General features: G+C 40.4%; 1 protein-coding gene across 1 annotated transcript in view; it reads right to left on the bottom strand.

Moving 5' to 3' along the window:
• Nucleotides 1-4,899: 4,899 nt before the first annotated feature.
• Nucleotides 4,900-13,144, bottom strand: part of PIANP (PILR alpha associated neural protein) — a 42,530-nt gene continuing 34,285 nt past the window's right edge. Inside the window, exons 5-6 of the mRNA XM_081941525.1 lie at nucleotides 10,552-10,779; nucleotides 4,900-6,065 (exon numbers count right to left, since the gene is read on the bottom strand). Of these exons, the coding sequence (XP_081797651.1) occupies nucleotides 6,044-6,065; nucleotides 10,552-10,779 (250 nt within the window). The 3' untranslated portion in view covers nucleotides 4,900-6,043. The remainder of the gene's footprint in view (nucleotides 6,066-10,551; nucleotides 10,780-13,144) is intronic.

Raw genomic sequence — 13,144 nt, forward strand, 5'->3', positions numbered from 1 at the left:
GAATCCTTCCTTTAGGAAAGTGCTTTTATTTTTTTTATTTTTTTAAGAAAAATTGGATAGACTTTAAAAATTGGACACTAGAGGGAACAAGAAAGAAGGTTGACAATTGAAAATGAAGCCCCAAACTCAACTTACAGTAGTAATGCAAATGAAATGAAGCATTTTAACCCTGAACCTATTGGAAGATATATTTGAACTATGGACACAGAAGTTAGTTTTACGAAAGTTTGTCTCTGTAAATAGTGTTTAGAAGATGATACAGAACAGGAACAAGCATTACTTTGCATGATTGAGACTGATTTCAAAGTGGATTAAAAAATGACAGACTATAAGAATGAGAAAAAGAAAAATATGTTACACTGGCTGTACTAAAGAAACCAGTTGGTGCCTTAATAACTAAAGATACTATAAATAACAAATCAAAAGAGTGAACTGATAATTTTCCTATACTGGATTTAGAAAAGAAGTTTGTTAAAGCTTTGAAGAATTTTGTGATGGGGCAAAGAAAAAATGAAAAGGATTCAAGTTCTACATCACTATTTGAAGGGACTAAAGATGAAGATTGCTGGAGGTGAGAAAAAGGAATATAAAGTCGGTTTATTTGATCAAGGTTAAAGTAGATTTTTTTGTTATTTCTGGCAATCCTTATTTAGACTTTTGCTGACATCAGGATTGAAATTACAACATTTTATGGATTTGTTTATAGATAAGAGATGGGTTATGGGAAGAAGAGTTCATGTGTTGTATTTTAAAAGAAGGTGATAAATTACTAATTTATATTATAATGGTAATTATACTATGATAAGTATAATTACTAATTATAACAGTAATTATAATTAGTAATTATACTAATTCGGATAAATTAAATTATTTTTAAAAAACACAATTATTGGCATGACAACAAGTAGACAGGAAAAATATAACTTTTTCTTGGGAAATAAAAACCCAGATCTTTTTTGTTTCATGGGTTGTTTGGGTCCCAGTTGGCATTTGCCTAACGCTACATTACAGCTCTCATGTCTGCAACATGGCCAACAAGAGAATTAGCACCCGACAAAGAAATCTGATTACACGTAGCAGGAATAGAAAGTACATTCATTGTGCAGTGTAACCACCCCCATTGGGAAGCTCTGCGTAGTTATGCACTTACAATTAACAGCATTTACTCTATTATCACTGATGCAGAGGCCAACAAAAATAAATAATGACATAGAAGGCTCTAAGGGTTCCAACGCGGCAGAGTTAAAGAAGCTTTTTATGCAGCTGTACATACCATCACGGAGGCAGAACTGCCTACAATATGTATCCTTATGGCAGAGTCATTCTCCCACGACCAGATCCGTTAGAACTCAGTCATAACCTATCATAGTAATCATTGTTGGCTTCTTTTCCTTCATATTAGGTGGCAAAAACTGTTTATCTTTATCCATTCCAAGTACAAACTATGGAAGGAGAAGCCTCCTTCTGCTCCTCTGGTTTAGCTGGGTCTAGGCAAGGGCAGGAGGAACCATAATGAAGAGGAGGTGAGACTGCCCAACCAGGGGCTTCAAACATCCATCTCCCCTGGAAAACCTTGGAGTAGTAGATCCAGGGCTTGTGCATAGCTTTGCCATGTGCCAAAATGAAGTAGGGATCCAAACCGGGAACATACGAATGCTGCCTGCTGCCCACAACATGCTTTTCCTCAATCTCACCCACTTCATTTTTCACTTTTGCTTTACCCTGCCTGCTTCCTTTGGTGGCATCTCTGCTTTGCCTGCCTGACAGTTTCCAGTGTTTCTCCTCCTATTCCTGCTGGGAGAAATTATTTTAGAACAACTTGGCTAGGATCGTTGCAGCTGCTTCGTCTCTTTTCCCCATATAAATAACCCATTGAATGCTAACATGGATTGTGTTTAATGTCTTAAAAGTAACACTTGAGAGCTATTTTAAGCTATGAGCTGCTTGGAAGCTGGGGATAAAAATTCTTCTACCTCAGGTGACTGGAGAATCAGTGGAATTCCGATTATTACCCAAGAAAGTAAAGCAAAGAGCAAAAAAGGAATTTTGGAAAGAAAATATATATATATAATTGTAAAACACGTTAGATTTTGGACCAGTTATGTTCAAACAGCTATACCAACTGTAGTCCTGGTAAAAACGAGTCAAAAAGCCCTTAGAAACAAGCACAGTATATAGTTATATATTGGCCAGGCTTTTTAAAGCTGGCTTAGAGTCAAGCAGGCATGACCACAGGACAGGAACAGCTCTGATAGTAAGCACAGAAATGCCCTTAATTACAATGAGGCATGTAGAAGAAAAGTCTCTGGTGAATTTAGCCAAGGACTGAATCCCGGGCTAAAGATTTTTGCATTTTCCATTTCATTTGCTAAAACATCTTTAGTCAGACTTGCTGACACCACTCTGATTTAACAGCATGAGGATTAATATTTTTAAAGGTTTAGAGAACACAATTTTGTTGAGGAAGAGTCCTCATCTTCTGCAAACACATATCGAGGGAGGAGAATAACAGACATAGAAAAGGTAAACATCTACTGTAAGTAGTTAAGCACCTAACCAGTTTTTCATTTTCCCTCCCAAGGTTTAGATTGGCACAATTTTTTCTTAACTTTCAGTGATGGACAATATTAACAACATTTCTTCCTTTACTTCACATGCTACAGCACCATCCAATCCAACCTCTCTATAATGTCGATGGCGGTGGAGGGATTAGGTCTTATGCGTTGCCAAAATAAAAGCAGCTTTGTGTACACATATTAAAACATGAGAGTTATAAGCAAGCTGAAGAGTGCTCAGCTGATCGATTTTGGCGTATCAAATTCAGGCAAACAGGGTGCAGTTATGGTGGGGGTGAGGGGTTGTTTTTTGGTTATTAAGCATGCCTGGGTGGTCTGTAGTTTCCACTCGGAATCTTGGTAGTCAAGTTCTAACTCTGTGCTATTGATACAATTAATAAAATATAGAGCTTTATAGTTCTTAAGTAACTAGGTGATGATCCCTTTGCCACAAACAAGCAGAAGAGATTACTAACTTCATATTACTACATAAAAATAAACTATAAAGTTATTTCACTTGAATAAGAAATTTATGCTGGCATTATTATGGCAATTAATTCTTAATTTAAAAATAGTTGTAACTCCATACTGAAATAAATGGCACTTTAAAATAATTTTTTTCTGTGTATCATATATCCTTAAGCAGATGAAAGAATGCAAACATTTTAATTGATACTAAGTATGCTACAAAGAAAGGAGAGGGATCAAACACAAATGGCAAGTTCCCTTCATTTCTTCCTAAATTAAAATAAAATGACAACAACCCTCCTCCCACCTTCCCATCCCCCATTTTCAATACTACAGGGTCCCTATACTCCTTTGATTACGTGGTAATTCTGAGAGTGGAATTCTAAATGCAACAATGAAATTTAATTCTGAGTGAGTGTTCATAGGATAGAAGTGACTTGAGATATGAAATGTTATTTATGCTTTTTTCTCCAGAACCTAAGAGGACCGGTAAAAACCCCAAATGCCTGGCTAGCTCTCCATTCAGGCTGGCTTCAAATCTCTGATTCCACTCAGATACGTGTGGGCCACTCTTCACTTTCTCACTTCACAGAAGAGTTGTGAGGCTAAAATTGACAGGGTGGCACCTACTCATTCAACGAGTTTCCTTGGGAAAGAGCAAGATATAAACATTACAAATGTTTGTACAGAGTATCTCATAACTATGCAATCTAGTATCTGGGAAGATGGGTATAAAGGAATCTGCCCCTTGTGGATTTATCACAGAAAAACGGCTTTACGTTGGAAGCTCAGATATAATTACCGGAGGAGCCTTTGATAAAGAAGTTGTGCTTGTCAGAAACTGAAGTAATAAAAAGAACACATAAGTGCTTCCTTGGGGCTTTGGAACAGATGCCCGTATTTTAAAAAAAACAGATTTAGGTTTTGTCCCGCTTATACAACACAGTTCTGCAGATACTGTACAAAAACTATAAACATATACCTTTACTATCTGTTCTAAACTAGACAATCCACTGCAGAAAATATGAAACACCCAGGGATAATGATGTTGGCATTGCAAGGAAGTAGCTTTTTATCCTAAGAAGAGTCAGACTGCTCAGGTAGCTGGTCTGTGCTTTAAAACAAAAGCAGACTCCAGAAGGCTTCATGATGAGCCTAAGGTTAGGACTGAATTGTTTAGCAATGCAAATTTAAGGGGCTCCAGTGGCTACGTGTGGTTTATAATCTTTGGCTTGCCCATCTTCAAATCTCTGCCTGAAACTCTATCTCTACTACTTCCCTACTTGGAAGAGCACAATACACACTATATACAGTACACCACCTAGCATGGTCAACAGTGATAGCTCAATTTTGGAATCCCTTCCTAGAAGAAATGCATTTGGCACTGACTTTACAATGCTTTCGGAGGCCACACTTATTGCAAACCAAAGTTTTCACTGTGGGCATCAGGACAGGTAACTCTCATCCAATAATTGTAGTGGGGAACTCAGAAGTAGAAGGAAATGCTACGGAAGGGCAAATGAAGGGGGACATAAAAGAAATGTACCTTCTTGGCACCATAGCAATAGCAAATAATGTGCTTAAAAATTCAAGAACAGACAGATGGTATGGGTTTCTTACATACTACAGTGCATTAGTGGTGCTAAGGAATTACCTTTCTGCAGTTGGCAGTAAATTTAATTAATCAGAGATTTTACATATACAAAAGGAACAACACTTGCTGCTATCAAGAAAATGTTACCATGTTTATGCACAAAAAGGTTCTGTTTAGTGAAAGTTCCTAGCAATATAAACAAACAATTTCTTCTTTTAATTCCTCAATAGCTAGTTTTCGGCCACAGAGGGAAGGGATATAATTCCACATTTTTTAAGACAAAAAAAAAAAAAAAAGCAACTAACAAACCCCTCCGATGCATTTTTGTTCTGCTGTCAAAACAAAGGCTGCATTGGGTTGAAGAGAAGCTATTCAGAGGGCCATTAATAGCTTTTCACTTATCTCCCATTCATTCTCATTATGAAGCAATCAAGCATACCGCACCTGCAGCCAGGAAATATTTGATGGGAGGCACAAGACCCTATCAAAGCTTCAGTTATGGTTAGCCTGTCATCGCTAGACAGCATAGTCTTGCAATTGTTTCATCAAAATAGCCATTGGCTTGTTTGTTTACGGCCATGTTCTCCGATTATCTCTGGGCAGAGGTTTTTGTTCTGTATCGGCTAACTATAAACAAGCAGTGGTTTTCAGAGGAAAGTGAGTGGCCTGTAAGTGGCACATTTGGATTAACCAGGTCCTAGGTTCAGTATGGTATTTGAACACAATTTAAAACAGATGAACAAGGGATGGCAATTCTAGAGACAAGGTTAATCTGAAAACCACCATGGGAAATTGAGTGTGGGATATTTGTGTTACTGATCCTTTGTAACTAGTTGCCCTTCATCATACTTTTGCTTCCTATATAGTATGTTGATTCCCATAACCCAATAAGATCTGCATCATCCCCCACCCCACCCCAAATGATACTAAGCACTGCCCTTTTGGAAGACCCATCAGATCACACGAAGGGGAAGAGAACAAAAGTTGGGAAGGAAGGGAAGACACACAGCATCCTGCCTCTTGGTATCAAGCATGCTTACTAATAAATATCTGTATGCAACTGTTTGTGTCAAGATACAAGGGGAGACATGTTAAAGTTATTATGATACTAGTAGCTTTCATCCACTTGCTCCTCCCCCAGGCTTTGCTGGCATGACACTGCCCCAATCACCGTGCACCATGGGGCTTTTGAAAGCCCAGCCTGGCAGGCTGCACCTGAGCCCATCCTTGTTTCTGTCGGGTCCGCAGTGATGATGGAAGGACGTGACACAAAGGGATCCACAATAGCTCTTCTGTTACACCAGAAGTGGCATTGCAGGAGGATGGGACTAAAGAAAGGGCTGCCGCTTCTGTGGGACTCCCTCGAAGATTCAGCATTTGAGCTCATTACAAGGACATCAAGCCTTATTCCTTCTAGTGCATTCAGTCACAAGTTCACCAGTGGGATCCTGGGGGAGACAGAAGTAGAAATGGAGTGGGAGAAAATTAGAGACATAAATAAAAAGTATTCCCCAGTTCTTAGATGGTAAGAATAGAGTGGCTTTATCTGCTCTCTTGCAATGCTAACATAGCCTGGGTGAGATTATTCCTAAAACCTTAGTTCTCTATAAAAAGGGGTAGCATGTAAGTCATTGCACTGTGCCAAAATGATAATTTTTAGGAATGTTGACCGTATTTCCATCAACTGCTATATTTAAATGAATTTACATTATCCAACATTTTGTTCATGCTTTCTCATTGCTGCATCCTATTGTCTCCCGTTTGTTGGAGGAAGCCCCTATAAATAGGCATCTTCAGAAAGAGGAAGGATATAAAAATGGGACAAGGAGAGCACCCCCTGATGGAGAGGAGGCATGGTCATGTTATTTCCATGTATTCCCAAAGAACCCAGGACACCATACAGGGCATCAGGACGGAGAGGTCTTCCCATTGATGACAATAGCAAGGAATGGAATATCCTGATTAGAGGAATGCGTGGTCAGAAGACATTCCTTTATCAAAAACACTCTCTCATAATATGGATGTCTGCCTTTAACCTGTCATTCTACCACTAGCCCTTGACTTATGACCACAATTGATCCCAACATTTCCATTGCAAAGAAAGATAATTGCTACGTGATATTTTTCCTCCATTTTACAACCTTTCTTGCCACAGTTATTAAGTGAATCTAGCTTCCCCATTGACTTTGCTTGTCAGATGATCACAAAAGGTGATCAGATGACCCTGGGACACTGCAACCAAAATATAAACATACATTTGCTAAGTGACTGAATTTTCAACATGTGGCTACAGTGATGCTGCATAGTTGTGTGAAAAAACAGTCACAAGTCAGTTTTTTTCAGTGCTATTGTAAACTATTCAACCCTTGTCATGGTCTGATCATTTCCTCATCAGGCTTGACTTCCATACGGCTACCCCTCGCCGCAGGGAGGCGGAACCGACTAGATGGTTCCGCCCCAGGCACCTGATGGACCCCGAAAGGTTCCTGATTGAGCTTGGGACTTTCCTGAATCCCTTGCTCACAACTTGACCGAAGCCCTAGTGGAAGCCTGGGATAGGGCGGCCGCTGGGGCCTTGGATCATGTTGTGCCTTTGCGGCCTCTGACCCGGTGTCGATCCCGGATGGCTCCCTGGTTTACCGAGGAGCTCCGGGAGATGAAACGCCGGAAAAGACATAGAGAGTGGTTGGAGGGCCAGCCGGTCCGAATCTGATCGAACACTAGTAAAATTCATATTAAATCTTACTTAGTGGCGATAGAAGCGGCAAAACGGCAATATTTTTCCGCTCTTATCCCGTCCGCAGATAACTGCCCAGCCGCCCTGTTTAGGGTGACCCGCTCCTTACTTAACCAAGGAACTGGGGAAGACCCCTTGCAGGGTAGGGCTGAAGAATTTGTTCAGTATCTGCAGGATAAAATCGCTCAGGGTTTTTAATGGATATCCAGCTGCTGTCATATATTTACTATATAGAACAGGAGTGGGTTCCGGCAATCACTACTGTCGGTTTGCTCGTGCAATAAAAATTGCTCTGCACATGCGCAGAAGCAAAAAACAAGATGGTGGCACCTATGGAGCCATCCGGAGAACCAGTTCGGGGGCGTGACAGGCCTGGGCCACTTCTGGTTCCAGCAACCCAGGCCGCCAAACCACTACTGGTTCGGCCGAACCAGTCCAAACTGGTAGAACCCACCACTGATATAGAACCAAGATCCCCATAGAAGTTGTCAAATGTATTACAGTATTAGTAGTATTCACCGTCAGTCACTTTTAGCCTGATATATATTAGAGGTCTAAGTAATTTTGTTATCACCTATTTGCATGCTAGCAGTTAATCTATGATTTGGCTTTGGGAACCCAACCCATGATACAGAAACCAATGCATTCTGCTTATGTACTATTACAAGGGAGGTAGGGGTGGGAAATGCAGTCAAGTAATGTAATTCTTGCTACCTCTGTTGCCTTGCCTGGCATTTTGGACTCTGCTTGTGATAGGAAACTGAAAAGTAGCGAGATTTCTTTTCCATTGTTTGTAAAACTCATAATTTTTTTTTTTTGTTACTCCTTCTAGTGAGGACCATTTTTAAAAGTAGTAATATAAGTGTTTTGACCCAGCTCCTCAAACACGACAAACCCTTTGACGTGAACTCAAAAGATTAATTTATTAGGAATGCCGGCAGTCTCGGCAAAAAGTTTCTCTTGCAGGCTAACAAGTCCATTAGGCTGGAAGATGAACATCTATTCACTCTGACTCTGCCTTTTATCTCCAGATCTAGGGTGGGGCTTCCCTAGCAGTGGTGGCTCTTCCTTCCCCAGGATCGGCCCATGGCTTTCCACTCTCTTCTCTCCTCTGCCTTCTGTACAGCCGTGCATCAGGCACCAGACCTGCCAGCTGTTCTTCTTCCTCCTCCAGACCTGGGGGCTGTTGACTCTCCATCTGAGGGCTGATGGATGGCCCAGGCTCTGCCCCTGTCTCCCTCTCTGCCAGCTCCATTGCCTCTTCCCCCTCGGAACTCCCAGGTTGCCCTGATGCTGACTCTGACTTCCACGTCTCCTCCTCCTCCCCCTCCTCCCCCTCCTCCCCCTCCTCCTCCTCCTCCTCCTCCTCCTCCTCCTCCTCCTCCTCCACCTGATTCGGCTGCTGGAAGGGCCACAACAATAAGACTACTGCTTTTCCTATATCAACAATGGGACCTGCAACATCCAGCACCCTTTATCGTTGCCAACTTGCATAAGGCTACTGGGAACTATAGTTCATCAGTCTCCAGGGACATGGCTTATCCCAAGCCTATCGCAGTGAGGCATTATTTCAGGACCATTTGAAAAATGGGAGGAAAAAGAAGAGGTCCACCATGCAGCATGTAGGTAGGCTCAGTTACAGTGGCAGTGAGGGCACTGTTGGAAGACCTGAAAGGGTAAGTTAGGGGTAGAACTTTCATGAAGAAAATCTATATGGCTGCTAAGAGTCAGCAGCAACATAATCAATCAATTGCTTTTTAATTATTTTCCTTAAGGTTTCTGAAGTCTTTGTATCCCTATTTTTGGTTTGTACTCACAGAACTTAAAGTTGTACAAATATAAAAATAAGAAGTCAACCTTCCGTCTCCCCTAATTCTTGAGGGGATATTTGCTAATGGTTTATAAGTAAAATGGAACCCGGAACAAAGTGACAAAGCATAGTACATACAGATTAAACAACTGAAGCTCTCAATCTACAACTTGTCCTCTCTAGGGCATAGTTTTTCAACCTCAGGGTTCTGTGAGACACTAGAAGGAGAAAAAATATCACTCAAGCACAGCCAATTATCCATCAGTAGACTGTTGCCTTTTGTTCAAGGTTTCTTTTTCTAACAGGTTCCACAGTCTAAAAGAGTTTGAAAAATCCTGCTGTAGGGATATTACTGCTAGTCTTTTTTTTTATTACCTTCTGAGCACAAATGCTGCTACCACAAAGATGTCTGTGTAAAGTTTAGCAAAACATTTCATATCATGGAACAGAGGAGGAATTTTTACTACTGATTACTTTCCATACCACTTGAAAAAAACCATAGCATAGATGAATGTACTGAAAAGAAGAACTGCATATCTTCCAAGGAATAAAAGCTAGGGGGGGGAGGGGGAAGAACAAGAATAGATAAAATGGTTACGTAGTTGGAAAACAATGAATGAAATTATCATATTCCCCATGATAGTCTTTAGAACTGTGTTATAAAATTGACAAAAAATTTACAAAGTCGCTCTCCATTTAGAAACCATCCCTTTTCCATTGGTTTCTTCCAAACATCATGTTTGAGAAAACCTAGAGCAGTGATGGCGAACCTATGGCACGCGGGCCACAGGTGGCACGCGGAGCCATTTGTCAGGGCACGCGAGGCCAGCTGAGTTCACCATTTTAAAAATGACTTCCGGTTTGCTCGGAGGGTCGTTTTGAGCGCTCCGAAGGCGTCAGGGAAGCCTCCGGACGGTCCCTGAAACCTCTGGAAGGCCTCCGGGGGGGGGGGGGAGGCTCTTTTCACCCTCTCCAGGCTCCTATAAAGCCTCTGGAGCCAGGGGAGGGTGAAAAAAGCATGTAAAAATGGGGGAGTCACGCCCGTTGTGTGCGCATGAGCACTGGGGGGGGTCGCGCATTGCATTATGGATGCGGAACGCCCATACACGACCCCCCTGCGCTCCCCCCACTTGTGGCACGCGAGCCAAAAAAGGTTCGCCATCGCTGACCTAGAGTATAAACATTAGGGGGGCACAAAATCAGCATCGAAACGTCGAATCTATTTTGACATGCGGCTCAAGTAGAGGTTCGTTAGCCCTGCACACAAAATCAGCTGCTCACGTACTTCTGGGTTTGTTTGGGTTTTTTTGGCTCTGATTTTCACTTGTTTTCCCTTCTCTCCTTCTGCCAAAAGCAACATCCAATTATTGTCCATGCTGTTTCTTACCTGTTGAGCTGGAAGGCACTGGACTTCCCGAGACCCTCCAGCTTCTCCAAGCCTTCCAGGACTTGTCCACTTTCCACCATCTCTGGCGTAGGAACCTGTGAATCGCTGTAGGGCCCCAGGATGCTGACCGTGGCAGGTGACATGTCCGTTAAAGGCTGCTGGCTCTCCTGTTGCTGCAATTCGCTTTGCTGACTAGAATGGTGACGGCGCTTTTGATTCCGGTCCCAGCTAAGGTAGGTGGAGAAGAGGGTTACCATCAAGGCAGCACAGACGACCTCCAGGGGCTCATTCATTGCTTAGTTTTAGAAAGGCATTCCATTATCTTCCTTCCACATGTTATACCTTTTGCAAGGACATCATGTTTCCCAGCGTTCAAACTATTATCTTGATTAGTGGGAAAATAAAAAGGCCATTTGTATAGCTGAGAGAGAACCTGTCCTCTTTTTGAATGCCTCAATACTCAAACATCTCAGAGTATTACAATAGAGGGTGCTGCTTGTGGACGTTTGACAGGCATCTATTGAACCGTCCCTATGAAATGCACACCATGGTGTGTGGGTCAAGCTCTACAGAAAATGGCTATTCAGGTAGTCCTCAACTTACAACAGTTTGTTTAGTGACTGTTCAAAGTTACAATGGCACTGAAAAAAATTGACTTATGACTGTTTTTCACACTTACATCAGTTGCAGGATCCCCATAGTCATGTGATCAAAATTTCGACTCTTGGCAACTGACCCATATTTATGATTGTTGTAATATCCCAGGGTCATGTGATCAACTTTTGTGACCTTCTGACAAGCAAAATCAATGGGTATTCACTCAACAGCCCTGTTACTAACTTAACTGTGATGATTCACTATTTAATAACTGTTACAAGAAAAGTCATAAAATGGGGCAAAACTCATTTAACGTCTGCAATTTCTGGTGGTCATAAATCGAGGACTACCAGCATTCAAAGCTCCTTTTACCCATGACCAGAATTTTGTATATAGCAATTAAAGGAGTTTGTCTGTTTCTTTACAACATATCTTTTGTTTAAAAATATTTTTCATTTGGAATATATTGTATATCTAAGAAATATAAGGGGGGGGAAGAGTCTCTAGGGGTGGGGGGTGCACTGTAATATGTGTTTTTTCCCTTTCTCTTTTCCCTTTCTTTTTTTGTATTCATTTGTAGATGTACTATTTGTATTATTTATGTTTTAAAAAAAGTTAGTGACAGGGGAAAAAAATCCATTAAAGCTCAGGCATTTCAGAGAGTTTTACCTGGGATTTATTTTTTAATTCTTGTTTTTGTTAATCTTGTTAGTTTTATTTATATATTTGATTGGTTTTTATTGAGCTGTACCACAGCACTTTATATATTTGGAACAGAAAAACAAATAATGAATTTCACCAACAGCAGCAATTTACAAGCATAGCAATTTAGAACATGGAAACAGTGGTTCCTGTTTTTCTTTTAGATATGATGGACAAACCAATTGAAAAACAGTTTGCAACACTATTTCTCTGTATGTTGACTGCTGCGAGGATTGTATGTGCTAAGTATTGGAAAGAAAAGACGAGGCCAACTTTTGAAGTAGATTTTCAAATTGATTGAATTAGCAGAGATGGCAAAATTAACTGCCTTGATTAGAGACAATACATTAGACAACTTTGTAAGAGACTGGAAAGAGTTTGTGAATTTTCTACATGTTAAAATACAATAACAGATGGTTAACAGAGGGATTTGAAGATTAGTTTTATGTTTGGGGTAACCCATTGACTGGTTATTTTTTTAATATAGATTGTATAGGTCAATTTGATTGCTAGGTAAATAGATTTCCACATTGGGGATATTTGTGTATCTAATATAGCATTTTTGTTAAATATAGATGGGAAAGTACATAATTATTTGTAGATCATTACATAAGGGGAGGATAACATATTATTTTTGGATGTATCTTTTAGCATTCAGCTGGGGTGGATTTTCTACGTTTAATGTTAGATTTAATTGATATTTGGTGTTTTTTTTTAACATAAGATCATTTTTTGGTTATTAGTGTTTGGTTATTAGTGTTGTCCATCTGTTTCCCCCCTCCCTGTTTTTCTGTTTTGTATTTTATCTTTGTTAATAAAAGAAGAATAAATATGTTAGAATTCATAGCTTAAAGTAATAAAATTGGTGCATTTACCCATAAAGAAAGGGAACAGTGGTTCCCAAATTCATTTGGGAGGCTGAGATTTTTTTTTGTTTTAACACTGTACAACAAAAGTATATGAGTATTTCTAAAACTCTCTCAGGCTACTTCCTAAATGACAACAGTAACAAGTAATATAGTCGAGATTGCTCCTTTCTCTGTAGAAAGTACATTATTATTTCATGGGCCCCTTAATTATTTATTCTTCTCTCTCTCATCTGGAAATTGTGTGGTTCACCACTTTACACCACTATCCCCCAACTCCAGTCTCTGTTATTTCATAAGGATAGTATCTTGTATATTTCCTGCTACCAGAGAAGGATTAAAATAAGCATAGCCAAGTGTCTTTAGTATGTAAAAATCCCTACAGAGAGCTGCTCTTTGTCTACCTCAATTTTAGATTGCTACCTTTG

The sequence above is a fragment of the Natrix helvetica genome (genome assembly GCF_964273705.1).
Source record: "Natrix helvetica genome assembly, chromosome: 2".
Taxonomy (NCBI): domain Eukaryota; kingdom Metazoa; phylum Chordata; class Lepidosauria; order Squamata; family Natricidae; genus Natrix; species Natrix helvetica.